Source organism: Salvelinus alpinus, chromosome 21, assembly GCF_045679555.1.
Source record: "Salvelinus alpinus chromosome 21, SLU_Salpinus.1, whole genome shotgun sequence".
In the NCBI taxonomy this organism is placed as follows: Eukaryota; Metazoa; Chordata; class Actinopteri; order Salmoniformes; family Salmonidae; genus Salvelinus; species Salvelinus alpinus.
The window spans coordinates 32,742,425-32,763,194 of NC_092106.1; the positions used below are offsets into that span (position 1 = coordinate 32,742,425).

A 20,770-nucleotide genomic window follows, 5' to 3' on the forward strand; every position below is an offset into this window, starting at 1 on the left:
CATCTTTCAACAGCCACATGGGGATAACCCTGAACACTATATGAGGAACCCCATCTTTCAACAGCCACATGGGGATAACCCTGAACACTATATGAGGAACCCCATCTTTCAACAGCCACATGGGGATAACCCTGAACACTATATGAGGAACCCCATCTTTCAACAGCCACATGGGGATAACCCTGAACACTATATGAGGAACCCCATCTTTCAACAGCCACATGGGGATAACCCTGAACACTATATGAGGAACCCCATCTTTCAATCACAGCCACATGGGGATAACCCTGAACACTATATGATCAACCCCATCTTTCAATCACAGCCACATGGGGATAACCCTGAACACTATATGAGGAACCCCATCTTTCAACAGCCACATGGGGATAACCCTGAACACTATATGAGGAACCCCATCTTTCAACAGCCACATGGGGATAACCCTGAACACTATATGAGGAACCCCATCTTTCAACAGCCACATGGGAATAACCCTGAACACTATATGAGGAACCCCATCTTTCAACAGCCACATGGGGATAACCCTGAACACTATATGAGGAACCCCATCTTTCAACAGCCACATGGGGATAACCCTGAACACTATATGAGGAACCCCATCTTTCAACAGCCACATGGGAATAACCCTGAACACTATATGAGGAACCCCATCTTTCAATCACAGCCACATGGGGATAACCCTGAACACTATATGATCAACCCCATCTTTCAATCACAGCCACATGGGGATAACCCTGAACACTATATGAGGAACCCCATCTTTCAACAGCCACATGGGGATAACCCTGAACACTATATGATCAACCCCATCTTTCAATCACAGCCACATGGGGATAACCCTGAACACTATATGAGGAACCCCATCTTTCAACAGCCACATGGGGATAACCCTGAACACTATATGAGGAACCCCATCTTTCAACAGCCACATGGGGATAACCCTGAACACTATATGAGGAACCCCATCTTTCAACAGCCACATGGGGATAACCCTGAACACTATATGAGGAACCCCATCTTTCAACAGCCACATGGGGATAACCCTGAACACTATATGAGGAACCCCATCTTTCAACAGCCACATGGGGATAACCCTGAACACTATATGAGGAACCCCATCTTTCAACAGCCACATGGGGATAACCCTGAACACTATATGAGGAACCCCATCTTTCAACAGCCACATGGGGATAACCCTGAACACTATATGAGGAACCCCATCTTTCAACAGCCACATGGGGATAACCCTGAACACTATATGAGGAACCCCATCTTTCAACAGCCACATGGGGATAACCCTGAACACTATATGAGGAACCCCATCTTTCAACAGCCACATGGGGATAACCCTGAACACTATATGAGGAACCCCATCTTTCAACAGCCACATGGGGATAACCCTGAACACTATATGAGGAACCCCATCTTTCAACAGCCACATGGGGATAACCCTGAACACTATATGAGGAACCCCATCTTTCAACAGCCAAATCTACACTCTACCTATGGATCAATACTTCAAAGTATCTTTCCCAGAGACTCAGAGTACCTCACCACGTACAGTAGTAGTCTATACAGCTTACTATCTATGGTCATGAGGGCCTGTTATCAGTTCCTACTGCAGTTTCACTAGTGATTCAGTAACCCAACTCTCTGTGTGTGTGTGTGTGTGTGTGTGTGTGTGTGTGTGTGTGTGTGTGTGTGTGTGTGTGTGTGTGTGTGTGTGTGTGTGTGTGTGTGTGTGTGTGTGTGTGTGTGTGTGTGTGTGTGTGTGTGTGTGTGTTGGACTAAGGACTTAAAAGTCACAATGGAATTGAGAGAATAATGAAGCGATTGTGTCCGCAGGGCAGACTGAAACACGAGAGGGGGAGAGGGAAGACTTTCAATGTAATTCTATTAAACTAATTCAGTACAATCCTCTACTGTTGAGGGCAGGAGAGAGCAAAAACGAGACGGAGACTAAACTGTGGTGCGTGTGTGTGAAACGTAAAACTGAAATCCCATGTGTGAGTGGTCAATGTTGGCAGTACACGTGTGTATGTATTGACAAAGTCCTGTGGACCAGACACTAGATGCTCACAGTCACATGATACACAACCTCTAACCTCAAACATTATACACACCCCCTTCATCAGACTGCACTTGTGAAGGTGGTAAATGACCTTTTAATGGCGTCAGACCGAGGCTCTGCATCTGTCCTCGTGCTACTAGACCTTAGTGCTGCCTTTGACACCATCGATCACCACATTCTTTTGGAGAGACTGGAAACCCAAATTGGTCTACACGGACAAGTTCTGGCCTGGTTTAGATCTTACCTGTCGGAAAGATATCAGTTTGTCTCTGTGAATGGTCTGTCCTCTGACAAATCAACTGTACATTTCGGTGTTCCTCAAGGTTCCGTTTTAGGACCACTATTGTTTTCACTATATATTTTACCTCTTGGGGATGTGATTCGGAAACATAATGTTAACTTTCACTGCTATGCGGATGACACACAGCTGTACATTTCAATGAAACATGGTGAAGCCCCAAAATTGCCCTCGCTAGAAGCCTGTGTTTCAGACATAAGGAAGTGGATGGCTGAAAACTTTCTACTTTTAAACTCGGACAAAACAGAGATGCTTGTTCTAGGTCCCAAGAAACAAAGAGATCTTCTGTTAAATCTGACAATTCATCTTGATGGTTGTAAAGTCGTCTCAAATAAAACTGTGAAGGACCTCGGCGTTACTCTTGACCCTGATCTCTCTTTTGACGAACATATCAAGACTGTTTCAAGGACAGCTTTTTTCCATCTACGTAACATTGCAAAAATCAGAAATTTTCTGTCCAAAAATGATGCAGAAAAATTAATCCATGCATTTGTTACTTCTAGGTTAGACTACTGCAATGCTCTACTTTCCGGCTACCCGGATAAAGCACTAAATAAACTTCAGTTAGTGCTAAATACGGCTGCTAGAATCCTGACTAGAACCAAGAAATTTGATCATATTACTCCAGTGCTAGCTTCCCTACACTGGCTTCCTGTTAAGGCAAGGGCTGATTTCAAGGTTTTACTGTTAACCTATAAAGCGTTACATGGGCTTGCTCCTACCTATCTTTCCGAGTTGGTCCTGCCGTACATACCAATACGTACGCTACGGTCACAAGACGCAGGCCTCCTAATTGTCCCTAGAATTGTCCCCCCTTGGTTTGTGCTGTGGTGGAGACCTTTGTGGGCTATACTCGGCCTTGTCTCAGGATTGTAAGTTGGTGGTTGAGGATTTCCCTCTAGTGGTGCGGGGGCTGTGCTTTGGCAAAGTGGGTGGGGTTATATCCTTCCTATTTGGCCCTGTCCGGGGGTTTCTTCGGATGGGGCCACAGTGTCTCCTGACCGCTCCTGTCTCAGCCTCCAGTATTTATGCTGCAGTAGTTTGTGTCGGGGGGCTAGGGTCAGTTGGTTACCTGGAGTACTTCTCCTGTCTTATCCAGTGTCCTGTGTGAATTTAAGTATGCTCTCTCTAATTCTCTCGTTCTCTCTTTCTCTCTGTGAACCTGAGCCCTAGGACCATACGTCAGGACTACCGGGCATGATGACACCTTGCTGTCCCCAGTCCGCCTGGCCTTGCTGCTATTCCAGTTTCAACTGTTCTGCCTGTGGTTACGGAACCCCTACCTGTCCCAGACCTGCTGTTTTCAACTCTTAATGATCGGCTATGAAAAGCCAACTGAGATTTATTCCTGATTATTATTTGACCATGCTTGTCATTTATGAACATTTTGAAAATCTTGGCTCTCTCTAATTTTCTCCTTCTCTCTTTCTTTCTCTCGGAGGACCTGAGCCCTAGGACCATACGTCGGGACTACCGGCCGTGGTGACTCCTTGCTGTCCCCAGTCCGCCTGGCCTTGCTGCTATTCCAGATTCAACTGTTCTGCCTGCGGTTATGGAACCCCTACCTGTCCCAGACCTGCTGTTTTCAACTCTTAATGATCGGCTATGAAAAGCCAACAGATTTATTCCTGATTATTATTTGACCATGCTTGTCATTTATGGAAATTTTGAAAATCTTGGCTCTCTCTAATTTTCTCCTTCTCTCTTTCTTTCTCTCGGAGGACCTGGGCCCTAGGACCATGCGTCGGGACTGCCGCCCGTGGTGACTCCCGTGTTCAGGCCTGTCAAAGCTCATATGTTCTGCTGGACACGGGTAGACAAATGTGGAAGAGAAGTATGAGAGGGGATGAGTGTGTATCTGTATACCATCAGTGAGCAGGGTTTCCCCTCAGTCCTCAGGGTGTGTGTGGGCTGGAGAAAGTCCAAACAGTACCCGTCAGTCTGACAGCTTGTTAAACCAGCCCAAACAGTACCCGTCAGTCTGACAGCTTGTTACACCAGTCCAAACAGTACCCGTCAGTCTGACAGCTTGTTAAACCAGTCCATACAGTACCCGTCAGTCTGACAGCTTGTTACACCAGTCCAAACAGTACCCGTCAGTCTGAAAGCTTGTTAAACCAGTCCAAACAGTACCCGTCAGTCTGACAGCTTGTTAAACCAGTCCAAACAGTACCCGTCAGTCTGACAGCTTGTTAAACCAGTCCAAACAGTACCCGTCAGTCTGACAGCTTGTTAAACCAGTCCAAACAGTATCCGTCAGTCTGACAGCTTGTTACACCAGTCCATACAGTACCCGTCAGTCTGACAGCTTGTTAAACCAGTCCAAACAGTACCCGTCAGTCTGACAGCTTGTTACACCAGTCCATACAGTACCCGTCAGTCTGACAGCTTGTTAAACCAGTCCAAACAGTACCCGTCAGTCTGACAGCTTGTTACACCAGTCCAAACAGTACCCGTCAGTCTGACAGCTTGTTAAACCAGCCACATACAGTACCCGTCAGTCTGACAGCTTGTTAAACCAGTCCAAACAGTACCCGTCAGTCTGACAGCTTGTTAAACCAGTCCAAACAGTACCCGTCAGTCTGACAGCTTGTTAAACCAGCCACATACAGTACCCGTCAGTCTGACAGCTTGTTAAACCAGCCACATACAGTACCCGTCAGTCTGACAGCTTGTTACACCAGTCCATACAGTACCCGTCAGTCTGACAGCTTGTTAAACCAGTCCATACAGTACCCGTCAGTCTGACATCTTGTTAAACCAGTCCAAACAGTACCCGTCAGTCTGACAGCTTGTTAAACCAGTCCAAACAGTACCCGTCAGTCTGACAGCTTGTTAAACCAGTCCAAACAGTACCCGTCAGTCTGACAGCTTGTTAAACCAGTCCAAACAGTACCCGTCAGTCTGACAGCTTGTTAAACCAGTCCATACAGTACCCGTCAGTCTGACAGCTTGTTAAACCAGTCCAAACAGTACCCGTCAGTCTGACAGCTTGTTACACCAGTCCAAACAGTACCCGTCAGTCTGACAGCTTGTTAAACCAGTCCAAACAGTACCCGTCAGTCTGACAGCTTGTTAAACCAGTCCATACAGTACCCGTCAGTCTGACAGCTTGTTAAACCAGTCCATACAGTACCCGTCAGTCTGACAGCTTGTTAAACCAGTCCATACAGTACCCGTCAGTCTGACAGCTTGTTAAACCAGTCCATACAGTACCCGTCAGTCTGACAGCTTGTTAAACCAGCCACATACAGTACCCGTCAGTCTGACAGCTTGTTACACCAGTCCATACAGTACCCGTCAGTCTGACAGCTTGTTAAACCAGTCCATACAGTACCCGTCAGTCTGACAGCTTGTTAAACCAGTCCAAACAGTACCCGTCAGTCTGACAGCTTGTTAAACCAGTCACATACAGTACCCGTCAGTCTGACAGCTTGTTAAACCAGTCCAAACAGTACCCGTCAGTCTGACAGCTTGTTAAACCAGCCACATACAGTACCCGTCAGTCTGACAGCTTGTTAAACCAGTCCATACAGTACCCGTCAGTCTGACAGCTTGTTAAACCAGCCACATACAGTACCCGTCAGTCTGACAGCTTGTTAAACCAGTCCATACAGTACCCGTCAGTCTGACAGCTTGTTAAACCAGCCACATACAGTACCCTACAGTCTGACAGCTTGTTAAACCAGTCCATACAGTACCCGTCAGTCTGACAGCTTGTTAAACCAGCCACATACAGTACATTTAAGAAAGTATTCAGAACCAATTACTTTTACCACATTTTGTTACGTTACAGCCTTATTCTAAAATGGATTAAATAAAAACATTTCCTCATCAATCTACACACAAAACCCCATAACGACAAAGTGAAAACAGGTTTTAAGAAGTTTTACTAATTTATTTAAAATAAAAAACAGAAATACCTTATTAATTGACCATGAATTGGAAAGGCAGACACCTTTATTAAAATAAGGTCCCACAGTTGACAGTGCATGTCAGAGCAGAAACCAAGCCATGAGTTGGAAGGAATTGTCAGTAGAGCTCTGAGACAGGATTGTGTAGACACACAGATCTGGGGAAGGGTACCAAAAAATGCCTGCAGCATTGAAGGTCCAAGAACACAGTGGCCTCCATCATTCTTAAACGGAATAAGTTTGGAACCAGTAAGACTCTTCCTAGAGCTGGCCGCCCGGCTAAACTGAGTAATCGGGGGAGAAGGGCCTTGGTCAGGGAGGTGACCAAGAACCCAATGGTCACTCTGACAGAGCTCCACTCCTCAGTAAAAAGCACATGAAAGCCCACTTGGAGTTTGCCAAAAGGCACCTAGAGGACTCGCAGACCATGAGAAACAAGAGTCTCTGCTCTGATGAAACCAAGATTGAACTATTTTTGCCTGAATGCCAAGCGTCACGTCTGGAGAAAACCTGGCACCATCCATTCGGTGAAGCATGGTGGTGGCAGCATCATGCTGTGGGGATGTTTTTCAGCGGCAGGGACTGGGAGACTAGTCAGGATTGAGGGGAAGATGAACGGAGCAAAGTAGAGAGAGATCCTTGATGAAAACCTGCTCCAGAGCGCTCAGGACCTCAGACTGGGGTGAAGGTTCACCTTCCAACAGGACAACAAACCTAAGCACACAGCCAAGACAACGCAGGAGTGGCTTCGGGACAAGTCTCTGAATGTCCTTGAGTGACCCAGCCAGAGCCCGGACTTGAACCCGAATGAACATCTCTGGAGAGACCTGAAAATAGCTGTGCAGCGACACTCCCCATCCAACCTGACATAGCTTGAGAGGATCTGCAGAGAAGAATGGAAAAACTCCCCAAATACAGGTGTGCCAAGCTTGTAGCGTCATACCCAAGAAGACTCGAGGCTGTAATCACTGCCAAAGGTGCTTCAACAAAGTACTGAATACTTACTGTATGTAAATGTGACATTTGTATTTTTTTATATACCTTTGCAAAAACATATTTTTTTTTTACATGTTTTTGCTTTGTTATTATGGGGTATTGTGATGTCATTATGGGGTATTGTGTGCAGATTGGTTAGTGGAAGAAAAAAAACAAAGTCAAGGGGTCTGAATACTTACCGAATGCACTGTACATGCAGAAGCATAGCGCAGCCTGCCTTTGTGTGTCAGTATAATGATGATGGGAGTTTAATAGAGATGTTGATGATAATTATTCTTCTCTCTCTCCCTCTCTCTCCCTCCCGGGCACGGACACACACAACCATATTGAGACTAGAGGTCGGCCGATTAATTAGGGCCGATTTAATGTTTTCATAACAATCAGAAATCGGTAATTTTGGACACCGATTTTGCAGATCTTTTTTTTTTTTTTACACCTTTATTTAACTAGGCAAGTCAGTTAAGAACACATTCTTATTTTCAATGACGGCCTAGGAACGGTGGGTTAACTGCCTTGTTCAGGGGCAGAACGACAGATCTTTACCTTGTCAGCTCAGGGATTCAATCTTGCAACCTTACGGTTAACTAGTCCAACGCTCTAACCACCTGCCTCACGAGGAGCCTGCCTGTTACGCGAATGCAGTAAGAAGCCAATGTAAGTTGCTAGCTAGCATAAAAAAAATCTTATAAAAAACAATCAATCATAAATCACTAGTTATAACTACACATGGTTGATGATATTACTAGTTTATCTAGCGTGTCCTGCGTTGCATATAATTGATGCGGTGCGCATTCGCGAAAAAGGACTGTCGTTGATCCAACGTGTACCTAACCATAAACATCAATGCCTTTCTTAAAGTCAATACACAGAAGTATATATTTTTAAACCTGCATATTTAGCTAAAAGAAATCCAGGTTAGCAGGCAATATTATCCAGGTGAAATTGTGTCACTTCTCTTGCGTTCATTGCACGCAGAGTCAGGGTATAGGCAACAGTTTGGGCCGCCTGGCTCATTGCGAACTAATTTTCCAGAATTTTACGTAATTATGACATAACATTGAAGGTTGTGCAATGTAACAGGAATATTTAGACTGATGGATGCCACCCGTTAGATAAAACACGGAACGGTTCGGTATTTCACTGAAAGAATAAATGTTTTGTTTTCGAGATGATAGTTTCCAGATTCTACCTTATTAATGACCTAAGGCTCGTATTTCTGTGTGTTATTATGTTATAATTAAGTCTATGATTTGATAGAGCAGTCTGACTGAGCGATGGTGGGCACCAGCAGCAAGCATTCATTCAAACAGCACTTTCGTGCATTTTGCCAGCAGCTCTGCTGTTTATGAATTCAAGCCTATCAACTTCCGAGATTAGGCTGGTGTAACCGATGTGAAATGGCTAGCTAGTTAGCGGGGTGCGTGCTAATAGCGTTTCAAACGTCACTCGCTCTGAGACTTGGAGTAGTTGTTCCCCTTGCTCTGCATGGGTAACGCTGCTTCGAGGGTGGCTGTTGTCGATGTGTTCCTGGTTCGAGCCCAGGTAGCGGCGAGGAGAGGGATGGAAGCTATACTGTTACACTGGCAATACTAAAGTGCCTATAAGAACATCCAATAGTCAAAGGTATATGAAATACAAATCCAATAGAGAGAAATAGTCCTATAATTCCTATAATAACTACAACCTAAAACTTCTTACCTGGGAATATTGAAGACTCATGTTAAAAGGAACCACCAGCTTTCATATGTTCTCATGTTCTGAGCAAGGAACTTAAACATTAGCTTTCTTACATGGCACATATTGCACTTTTACTTTCTTCTCCAACACTTTGTTTTTGCATTATTTAAACCAAATTGAACATGTTTCATTATTTATTTGAGGCTTAATTGATTTTATTGATGTATTATATTAAGTTAAAATAAGTGTTCATTCAGTATTGTTGTAATTGTCATTATTACAAATAAATAAATAAAAATCGGCCGATTAATCGGTATCGGCTTTTTTTGGTCCTCCAATAATCGGTATCGGCGTTGAAAAATCATAAATCGGTCGACCTCTAATTGAGACACACAACACATACATTTACATAAGAGTTTAGAGAGAGACACAACACATACATTTACATACGAGTTTAGAGAGACAACACATACATTTACATACGAGTTTAGAGAGAGACACACAAGGATGTAACGGTTTGAGGGATACTCCCAATCAGTGTGTGTATCCTGCTATGTGTGGTAAGCAGACTGCTGTCCTCCCTCTCGGTCTCTGTGTTTGTGGAGCTATTATGAGAAGGTCCACCTGTCCTGTATGAATACACAGAGAGATTACCTCTGCATACAAACTGAGCAACACACACACACACACACACAATCCCCTACAGGCATGAGTGCAGAGAGAGACAAGGCCTCTCCTTAAGCACACATTAAACACTCCGTGGCATTACGCAAATCAGGCCAACGGACACTTCAGGGACAGATAGATGACAGCTAATATAACAGGTTTACTGCCTACCTACCAGACCCATCATAGGATCCCTTCTCTGACCGTCATATCTTGTCAAAAATGTGTGTGTCAGTTAAGGTAACTGCCATTCAGTAGCCCACCCTCACAGGTAGCAGAACAGACTACCTGCAGCGTCTTACATCACACACACACACACACACACACACACACACACACACACACACACACACACACACACACACACACACACACACACACACACACACACACACACACACACACCTGTTTGAGTTCACAGTAGCCTGCTCCTACAGTGTGATGTCAGAGATGATTAAACACGTATACAGTCCACACACATCCTGTTTGACCTTCTGTTTCTCTCTTCCCCTCCTCCCTTCATCAAACAACTCTATGTGAACACCTGTTTGCCGGCTATCCTGCCACAAACCCGGATACACACACCTGACCCAGGCCCTGATCTAATTCTGTGCTTTCTTCCTGTAAATAACACTTCCTTGCCCTCCTTTGAGTAATATTACGTAAGGGTTTGAATTTAGGCAATTTTATACTTCCTACTATGGGACTGTGTGACCGAGGTAGCCCGTATGGTGCCCTCTGCTTTACACACATTATATTCAGCTGTTTACCGGCCTACCCTGTTCTCACCTTAATCTTGTGGAGTGACTTCTCCTCGTCTCCTCCAATAGTCTGGGTCCACACGGTCATGCCCGTCTTGTTGTAGGTCAGACTCCAGCCCTCCTCGCTCCCGCACTCCTCCTTGAAGTTGCTGAATGCCCGGTCGTCCGGGATCAACACCGATTCCGCTGACATGATCTGTTAGCGAGGAGCGCGAACTCGCTCTTCTGTAGGTCACCGGGAAGAACAACGACGAGACCGAGCCGAGGTAGGGGAACTCCCGGTGGCGAAGAGACCCAATCCCGAGGCAAACTGGGACGAACGGGCGCCAGTGAAGAGTGACTGGGCTAAACGACGCACTCCTCTATCCTCGGAGTGAATTATTCATCTAATTTAATTTATCGCCGAGCAAGCAACCCGCTAAACCGAGTCTTGTTATGATGGGTGTTAGAAAGGGGAGCTGCGCGGGATCACCGAAAGCGTACAAAAACGAAAGCACAAAAACACCGGTATAAAAATAACATATATTTCATAGAAACTATAGTCACGAGTGGAAGCTTTCCGGCTTTTATCTTATAACACTATTGACCCTCTGGCGTGAATCAATTGCAGTTCAATATGGTCCGCAGCAGCTATTTCAGGGAGCCATATGTTTCTGCTGTCTCACGGCGACTCGGCTGGAAATGAAAGGCTGACAAGTCCAAGGGCTATGATCAATCGTTGACCGTTTACATTTCAGTTCCCCTGCGTCGCTGTGTGACCCCCTATGGTCCCTCGACGTCGTTAGAGGTTGATGGTGCAGTGTGGAGAAGAGAGGAAAGCGTTGGTGACACACAGAGAAGCGATAAAAGATTGACAATCGAAGTGAAACCGCCCACTCGGCTACGTGCACACACATCCTTCTATCAGGGACCAGCAATCAGCTGCGCGCCTGGTCCTATAAACTGGCGTGTGCTCTCCTCCCTTCCTCCATCCTTTTCCCTGTTGTTGTTTATTTCCTCACTATTTGTCTGTCTATTTCAACAACAGAACCATTACTGCGGGAGATGGCTTTGGGAAAATGCCTTTAGGAAGGGACGTTTCTAGGATTTGAAGACAATTGGAGGCTTAGCCCAAAGCCAGTAGGTGGTCTGGGGACATTCTCCCCTGGCTAAAAATGAATTTCAACAGCTAAATGCGTGCACTTTGAGATGCACTTTGAGAGATTAGAATATTGAGAGACCAACTGCCGACCATGTGTAACCACGCCAGCCCAGGACCTCTACATCAGGCTTCTTCACTTGCGTGATCATCTAAGACCTGCCACCCGTCGGACAGCTGATGAAACTGTCAGAAACCATCTCAGGGAAGGTCATCTGCGTGCTCGTCGTGCTCACCAGGGTCTTGACCTGACTGAAGTTTGGCGTCGTAACCGACTTCAGTGGGCAAATGCTCACCTTCGTTGGCCACTGGTGTAACGGATGTGAAATGGCTAGCTAGTTAGCGGTGGTGCGCGCTAGCAGCCTTTCAGTCGGTTACGTCACTTGCTCTGAAACCTAGAAGTAGTGGTTCCCCTTGCTCTGCAAGGACTGAAGTTTGGCGTCGTAACCGACTTCAGTGGGCAAATGCTCACCTTCGTTGGCCACTGGCACGCTGGAGAAGTGAATCCTGGTTTCAACTGTACCGGGCAGATGGCAGAGGCTGTGGGGCCCATAGTGGCGGTGGGGTTATGGACAGGCATAAACTACGGACAACGAACACAATTGTATTTTATCAATAGCAATTTGAATGCACAGAGATGCTGTGACAAGATTCTGAGGCCCATTGTCATGCCATTCATCCGCCCCTATCACTTCATGTTTCAGCATGATAATGCATGGCCCCATGTCGCAAGGATCTGTACACAATTCCAGGAGGCTGAAAATGTTCAACTTCTTCAATAGGCTGCATACTCACCAGACATGTCAACCATTGAGCATGTTTGGGATGCTCTGGATTGACATGTACGACAGCGTGTTCCAGTTCCCACCAATATCCAGTAACTTCGCACAGCCATTGAAGAGGAGTGGGACAACATTCCACAGGCCACAATCAACAGCCTGATCAACTCTACGTGAAGGAGATGTGTTGCGCTGATTGAGGCAAATGGTGGTCACACCAGATACTGACTGGTTTTCTGATCCACACCCCTACATTTTTTCAAGGTATCTGTGACCAACAAATGCATATCTGTATACCCAGTCATGTGAAATCCCTAGATTAGGGCCTAATGAATTTATTTCAATTTACTGATTTACTTATATGAACTGTAACTCAGTAAACTCTTTGAAATTGTTGCGTGTTGCGTTTATATTTTTGTTCAGTATACATTTGACTGTGGTAAGGGAACTGATCAGTCGTGCAAGTGGAATCTGCTGAGCTGCAAAGAATTCCAGTAGTCCTCAAACTGATCTTTCTGGTTCCTCCCCATTGTTTAAGTGAAACAAGAATTCTAAAATGGTTCTTCGGCTGTCCCCATAGGATAACACTTTTTGGTTCCACGTAGAACCCTTCTTGGTTCCAGGTAGAACTCTTTTCGATTCCATGTACAACCCTCTGAACACCTCACATACAAAGATGAAATGATAGCAGAGAGAAGAACACTCACAGAGAGAGGGACTGATAAGACTCAACTCTCTGCTTCTCACTCTCTCCCTTCCCTTCCTTTTCCATCACTCATCATAACGAAATCCTTCTGCTTGACTAGGACTTTATGTACAGTTGAAGTCGGAAGTTCACATACACTTAGGTTGGAGTCAATAAAACTCATTTTTCAACCACTCCACAAATTTATTTTTAACAAAATATAGTTTTGGCAAGTCGGTTAGGACATCGTCTTTGTGCATGACACAAGTAATTTTTCCAACAATTGTTTGCAGACAGATTATTTCACTTATAATTGACTGTATCACAATTCCAGTGGGTCAGAAGTTTACATACACTAAGTTGACTGTGCCTTTAAACAGCTTGGAAAATTGCAGAAAATGATGTCATGGCTTTAGAAGCTTCTGATAGGCTAATTGACATAATTTGAGTCAATTGGAGGTGTACCTGTGGATGTATTTCAAGGCCTACCATCAAACTCTTGTGCCTCTTTGTTTGACATCATGGGAAAATCAAAAGAAATCAGCCAAAAAAATTGTAGACCTCCATAAGTCTGGTTCATCCTTGGGAGCAATTTCCAAACGCCTGAAGGTACCACGTTCATCTGTACAAACAATAGTACGCAAGTTTAAACACCATGGGACCACGCAGCCGTCATACCGCTCAGGAAGGAGACGCGTTCTGTCCCCTAGAGATGAACGTACTTTGGTGCAAAAAGTGCAAATCAATCCTAGAACAACAGCAAAGGACCTTGTGAAGATGCTGGAGGAAACAGGTACAAAAGTATCTATATCCACAGTATTGGATGGCATCATGAGGATGGAAAATTATGTGGCTATATTGAAGCAACATCTCAAGACATCAGTCAGGAAGTTAAAGCTTGGTCGCAAATGGGTCTTCCAAATGGACAATGACCCCAAGCATACTTCCACAGTTGTGGCAAAATGGCTTAAGGACAACAAAGTCACGGTATTGGAGTGGCCATCACAAAGCCCTGACCTCAATCCTGTAGAAAATTTGTGGGCAGAACTGAAAAAGCATGTGCGAGCAAGGAGGCCTACAAACCTGACTCAGTTACACCAGCTCTGTCAGGAGGAATGGGCCAAAATTCACCCAACTTATTGTGGGAAGCTTGTGGAGGGCTACCCGAAACGTTTGACCCAAGTTAAACAATTTAAAGGCAATGCTACCAAATACTAATTGAGTGTATGTAAACTTCTGACCCACTGGGAATGTGATGAAAGAAATAAAAGCTGACATAAATCATTCTCTCTACTATTATTCTGACATTTCACATTCATAAAATGAAGTGGTAATCCTAACTGACCAAAGACAGGGAATTTTTACTAGGATAAATGTCAGGAATTGTGAAACTGAGTTTAAATGTATTTGGCTAAGGTGTATGTAAACTTCTGACTTCAACTATATGTACACTGGAGTGTTGTGACTGGGAGGTATACAGCCTGGTACTCTGTAATTAAGCTACTTTGTATTGAGAGACAGGGGGAAAGTATCCCGCTTGTGAACACACACTGCACGCTACTCGTCACTTCCTGTTGAACGCAGAACGAGGGAAACCTCGGGTTTGTTGTTTTGGATTTTTGTATTTAAAAAAAAAGGTGTATTAGAAAGTTGCTTAGTAGCTAGCAGACTTTTTAGTTTGGATCCTGCGATGCATTTGGCATCAGTTGCTGGGACTGCTAATCTCTGTCCAGTGATCCTGACGACCAAGGCCGGGTCTGAGGAGTTATTTGGCGTAGGCTATCAAGCTAGCAGGGTTTCTTGAGGACTTGAACACAGCCTGCGACAAGGTTAGCCATTGTGGCTGGAACTGCAGATTGTCCCGGGTTTTTGGCTCTCTAGATCCCTGCTGTTTGTTCTTTTCAATCTTCCCTGTGATCTGCCCTGTCTGGAACTGTGAGGAGTAACAGCGTAACCTACGTTGCTAGCTACCATGACAAAGACCAATGCCGGGGGGAGTACCGTTGAGGACAGTGGTGTCTATCACACGCGAAGGATCTTTTACACAAACAAAAATAGTTCTACAAGCAGTTGTTACAACAACAAGAAAATAGCTTCAAGTGTTTTGTCCAAAAACTGGTGGATTCAACTAATAAAAAAATGGATGACCTGACCAGAGAGGTCCAGGACCTGAAGAACAGTTTGCAGTTCACCCAGGGTCAGCTCAATGAGTTGAAACAGGAGAACAGAGAGGTCCAGGACCTGAAGAACAGTTTGCAGTTCACCCAGGGTCAGCTCAATGAGTTGAAACAGGTGAACAGAGAGGTCCAGGACCTGAAGAACAGTTTGCAGTTCACCCAGGGTCAGCTCAATGAGTTGAAACAGGAGAACAGAGAGGTCCAGGACCTGAAGAACAGTTTGCAGTTCACCCAGGGTCAGCTCAATGAGTTGAAACAGGAGAACAGAGAGGTCCAGGACCTGAAGAACAGTTTGCAGTTCACCCAGGGTCAGCTCAATGAGTTGAAACAGGAGAACAGAGAGGTCCAGGACCTGAAGAACAGTTTGCAGTTCTCCCAGGGTCAGCTCAATGAGTTGAAACAGGAGAACAGAGAGGTCCAGGACCTGAAGAACAGTTTGCAGTTCTCCCAGGGTCAGCTCAATGAGTTGAAACAGGAGAACAGAGAGGTCCAGGACCTGAAGAACAGTTTGCAGTTCTCCCAGGGTCAGCTCAATGAGTTGAAACAGGAGAACAGAGAGGTCCAGGACCTGAAGAACAGTTTGCAGTTCACCCAGGGTCAGCTCAATGAGTTGAAACAGGTGAACAGAGAGGTCCAGGACCTGAAGAACAGTTTGCAGTTCACCCAGGGTCAGCTCAATGAGTTGAAACAGGAGAACAGAGAGGTCCAGGACCTGAAGAACAGTTTGCAGTTCACCCAGGGTCAGCTCAATGAGTTGAAACAGGAGAACAGAGAGGTCCAAGACCTGAAGAACAGTTTGCGGATCACCCAGGGTCAGCTCAATGAGTTGAAACAGGAGAACAGAGAGGTCCAGGACCTGAAGAACAGTTTGCAGTTCTCCCTGGGTAAGCTCAATGAGTTGAAACAGGAGAACAGAGAGGTCCAGGACCTGAAGAACAGTTTGCAGTTCACCCAGGGTCAGCTCAATGAGTTGAAACAGGAGAACAGAGAGGTCCAGGACCTGAAGAACAGTTTGCAGTTCACCCAGGGTCAGCTCAATGAGTTGAAACAGGAGAACAGAGAGGTCCAGGACCTGAAGAACAGTTTGCAGTTCACCCAGGGTCAGCTCAATGAGTTGAAACAGGAGAACAGAGAGGTCCAGGACCTGAAGAACAGTTTGCAGTTCTCCCAGGGTCAGCTCAATGAGTTGAAACAGGAGAACAGAGAGGTCCAGGACCTGAAGAACAGTTTGCAGTTCTCCCAGGGTCAGCTCAATGAGTTGAAACAGGAGAACAGAGAGGTCCAGGACCTGAAGAACAGTTTGCAGTTCTCCCAGGGTCAGCTCAATGAGTTGAAACAGGAGAACAGAGAGGTCCAGGACCTGAAGAACAGTTTGCAGTTCTCCCAGGGTCAGCTCAATGAGTTGAAACAGGAGAACAGAGAGGTCCAGGACCTGAAGAACAGTTTGCAGTTCTCCCAGGGTCAGCTCAATGAGTTGAAACAGGAGAACAGAGAGGTCCAGGACCTGAAGAACAGTTTGCAGTTCTCCCAGGGTCAGCTCAATGAGTTGAAACAGGAGAACAGAGAGGTCCAGGACCTGAAGAACAGTTTGCAGTTCACCCAGGGTCAGCTCAATGAGTTTATACAGGAGAACGGCAAGATGACAACAATCTGGAAGTCATTGAGAGAGGACATCAGTTCTGTGCGTGAATCCATTAATCCATGATAACAATGAGGGACAATCAAGGCAGAATAGATATATACAGTATATCACAAAAGTGAGTACACCCCTCACATTTTTGTATATATTTGAGTATATCTTTTCATGTGACAACACTGAAGAAATGACACTTTGCTACAATGTAAAGTAGTGAGTGTACAGCTTGTATAACAGTGTAAATTTGCTGTCCCCTCAAAATAACTCAACACACAGCCATTAATGTCTAAACCGCTGGCAACAAAAGTGAGTACACCCCTAAGTGAAAATGTCCAAATTGGGCCCAAAGTGTCAATATTTTGTGTGGCCAGCATCATTTTCCAGCACTTCCTTAACCCTCTTGGGCATGGAGTTCACCAGAGCTTCACAGGTTGCCACTGGAGTCCTCTTCCACTCCTCCATGACGATATCACGGAGCTGGTGGATGTTAGAGACCTTGCACTCCTCCACCTTCCGTTTGAGGATGCCCCACAGATGCTCAATAGGGTTTAGGTCTGGAGACATGCTTGGCCAGTCCATCACCTTTACCCTCAGCTTCTTTAGCAAGGCAGTGGTCGTCTTGGAGGTGTGTTTGGGGTCGTTATCATGTTGGAATACTGCCCTGCGGCCCAGTCTCTGAAGGGAGGGGATCATGCTCTGCTTCAGTATGTCACAGTACATGTTGGCATTCATGGTTCCCTCAATGAACTGTAGCTCCCCAGTGCCGGCAGCACTCATGCAGCCACAGACCATGACACTCCCACCACGCTTGACTGTAGGCAAGACACACTTGCACAATCAAATATTTGATTTGATTTAGAAAGGACCTAGTTAAGCTGCAGCTGGCCCAGAACAGAGAAGCACGTCTTGCTCTTCATTGTAATTAGAGGGCTGATATAAATAATATGCAAGTCGCTCTTGGCTAAGAGTTGAGGAGAGACTGACTGCATCACTTCTTCTTTTTATAAGAAACATTAATTTGTTGAAAATACCAAATTGTTTGCATAGTCAACTTACACACAGCTCTGACACACACACTTACCCCACCAGGGGTCTTTATACAGTCCCCAAATCCAGAACAAATTCAAGAAAGTGTACAGTATTATATAGAGCCATTATTGCTGTCACGCCCTGACAGCAATAATGAGTTTAGGTCAGAGCGTGACTAGGGGGGGTGTTCTAGTCATTGATTTTCTATGTGGCTGGGTTGTATGGTTCCCAATTAGAGGCAGCTGGTAACCGTTGCCTCTACTTGGGGATCATATTTAGGAAGCCCTTTCTCCCACCTGCTTTGTGGGATATTGTTTTGTGTATGTGCTTGTAGCACCACTGATGTCACGTTTCGTTGTTTGTTTATTGTTTTGAAGTTTCACTTTATTAAAAGATGATGGAACTTTAATCACGCTGCGCCTTGGTTCGTCTCTCATACCGATCGTGACAATTGCATGGAACTCCATTCCATCTCATGTTGCTCAAGTGAACCTGGTTTCAAAAAACAGATAAAGCAACACCTCACGGCACAACACCTCTGTTTGACCTGGATAGTTTGTGTGGATGTATTGATATGTAGTCTACGTGTGCCTTTTGTAAAAATATATATATTTTTGTAGTTCTGTCCTTGAATTGTTCTTGTCTATTAATGTTCTGTATTATGTCATGTTTTGTGTGGACCCCATGAAGAGTAGCAACAGCTAATAGGGATCCTAAAAAAATACCAAAAGGATGGCACCTTTTATTCTAAAAGTGTAGGTGAAAGGCAGGCAATATGTGACACTTCTGCATGTAAATAGCTCATTTAGATTTGCAGGCAAGTGATCATACTCTCCGGGCAACCCAAAAATAGTCCTGACTTGCCGGATGGGCAAGTGCCTTTAAGACTTTAATGTCAATCCCTGACAAGAAATAAATATTAAATATATTTGGATGATACCCCACCTGTCTCTAATACTGTATGCCTGAAGAAGTCCCTTATTCTGGTATCTGATATATCAGGCCTGGGTAGGCTACAGTTTTAATGACTGTATATTTATTAGTCTGGGAACAAAACACAGTTCAATGTGGAGACGCAATAAAGTAATAGTGACACGTTTCCTCTTGGCTTTGAGCTATTGCTGTGGGGGCTCTGGGTTTGGATGATTGCTGTGGGGGCTCTGGGTTTGGATGAATGCTGTGGGGGCTCTGGGTTTGGATGAATGCTGTGGAGGCTCTGGGTTTGGATGAATGCTGTGGGGGCTCTGGGTTTGGATGAATGCCACCGGTGCTTTGTCTGCTCAGGTGGAGAAAATCTCTAAACTTTTTAAACTCTGAAAAGGAAAAACATTTCCCTCTCTTGGAAATGCCATGTTCTCTCATCCACACCTGGTAGTGACTCACTCAGGTATTTATCCGGACGCAAGCACACAGAGCAAACTATATATGTTAAAATGATTCTTCTTTTTTCAAACATTGGCCAGAACAGCCCCATAGTCTTTGTCAATACTTTCTCAAGGGACCAGCAAATTAATGTTACATTCTGCTTATGATTTCTCCTTTAAGGATTAGGCTATAGGGCCGCCCTTACATTAAAATTGTATGTTGTTACTACAAACAGCAACTTCTTTGGAATTTTGGTTTCACAGCAATACTTTCTTTTTTTTACTGTAAAGTGTGGTCATGTGGTCAAGTAGGTTTATAGAGTAGCTATTCTGCAAAATACCAAAAGCAAAGAAAATATATTTTACAGGGTCTTGTGATATGTAGCCAATATGAAAGGCCGGCCTGTAAAGTTACATTTGAATGTGATATATGATCAAATGTGATCAAAATGTTGACTCTAGGTTATAGATGTCTCCACTTTTCCTCCTTGCCTACAGTACAGAATAGCAAACATGTTGTTTTCCTATTGAATGTACATGGTACATTTCCTAAGCTCCCACACTGTGTCGAACTGGTGACCAGAACCAGCCTCTGTAGACTATTGGACGGTGCATGTATTAGGCCTAGTGAGTGGTGTGTAGTGACTGCTGACTGCTGCAACACAACTCCTGTTGGTTATGTTATCCAGCCTCCTCAATGCCACAGAATCTGGACGCCATCTGGTGGTGAATCATAGCCAAGGAGAAAGTTGTTTTGTTTGCTATAAAGTAGAATAAACATACATTTTTTTCATGTGGAAGTTGATTTAGATGAACTTGTGTGTGGAACATTTTAAGACTATGAATAAATCCTGAGTTAACCTTCATAAGATGTGCTGGAGTAGCCTTCTGTGATACCAGGAAGCGGAGCCAGTTAGTTTCTGTAGGAAGAAACTACTATTCCCATGATGCAGTTCATGTTCCATTGACATCCATGCTGCTGTTGTTTTTGTCCTGTCGCTGCAGTCAACCATCACAGGGTAAATAACGGTCTGTAGGAGGAATAGCAGCAGTAAACTTCAATTAAAGGACTAATATCAGGCTCAACGTTTCACGGTTCACGTGTTTTCCCGCCATATTGTCATCGGTTCCGCCGCGGATAGGAAGGTCGAGTAGCCTTTCCCCGTGTCGTGTGTTCCAGACAGGCACCAAGGACAACGTGAGGAAACACACCATCCTCGAGAAAGCGGACACCAACCGGAACCCCATTGTTTCCACCTCCCGTGTCTCCCGTAGAGAAATTTTGAGCAAGGAAGCTAAAGCCCAGAGTGTGAGTACTACTACATGGTCCCCAGGTGGCTATCTGACCTCCATGGTCGCAGGAGTTCCTGGGCTTCTCTGGCTTCCAGGGGGCGCACCAACAACCAGTACTGGGGGCAGAGTGGCAGAAGGACCGAGGGAGAGAGTGAGAGGCAGCCACCCCTATGGACTGGCATCTGCTGTCCGCTGCAGCCATGGCTTTTTGCCTCAAGAAAGACTGATACTAAAGGTGTGTGTGTGTGTGCATGTACATGTGCGC

At 45.1% G+C, this 20,770-nt stretch overlaps 1 protein-coding gene and 1 pseudogene across 1 annotated transcript in view; one reads left to right on the forward strand and one right to left on the reverse strand.

Annotated features, from left to right (window-relative positions):
* Positions 1-11,311, reverse strand: part of LOC139548265 (START domain-containing protein 10-like) — a 31,463-nt gene extending 20,152 nt beyond the window's left edge. Inside the window, exon 1 of the mRNA XM_071357823.1 lies at positions 10,433-11,311. Coding sequence (XP_071213924.1) covers positions 10,433-10,597 — 165 coding nt within the window. The 5' untranslated portion in view covers positions 10,598-11,311. The remainder of the gene's footprint in view (positions 1-10,432) is intronic.
* Positions 11,312-19,749: 8,438 nt separating this feature from the next.
* Positions 19,750-20,770, forward strand: part of LOC139548482 (mitochondrial disaggregase-like) — an 80,622-nt pseudogene continuing 79,601 nt past the window's right edge.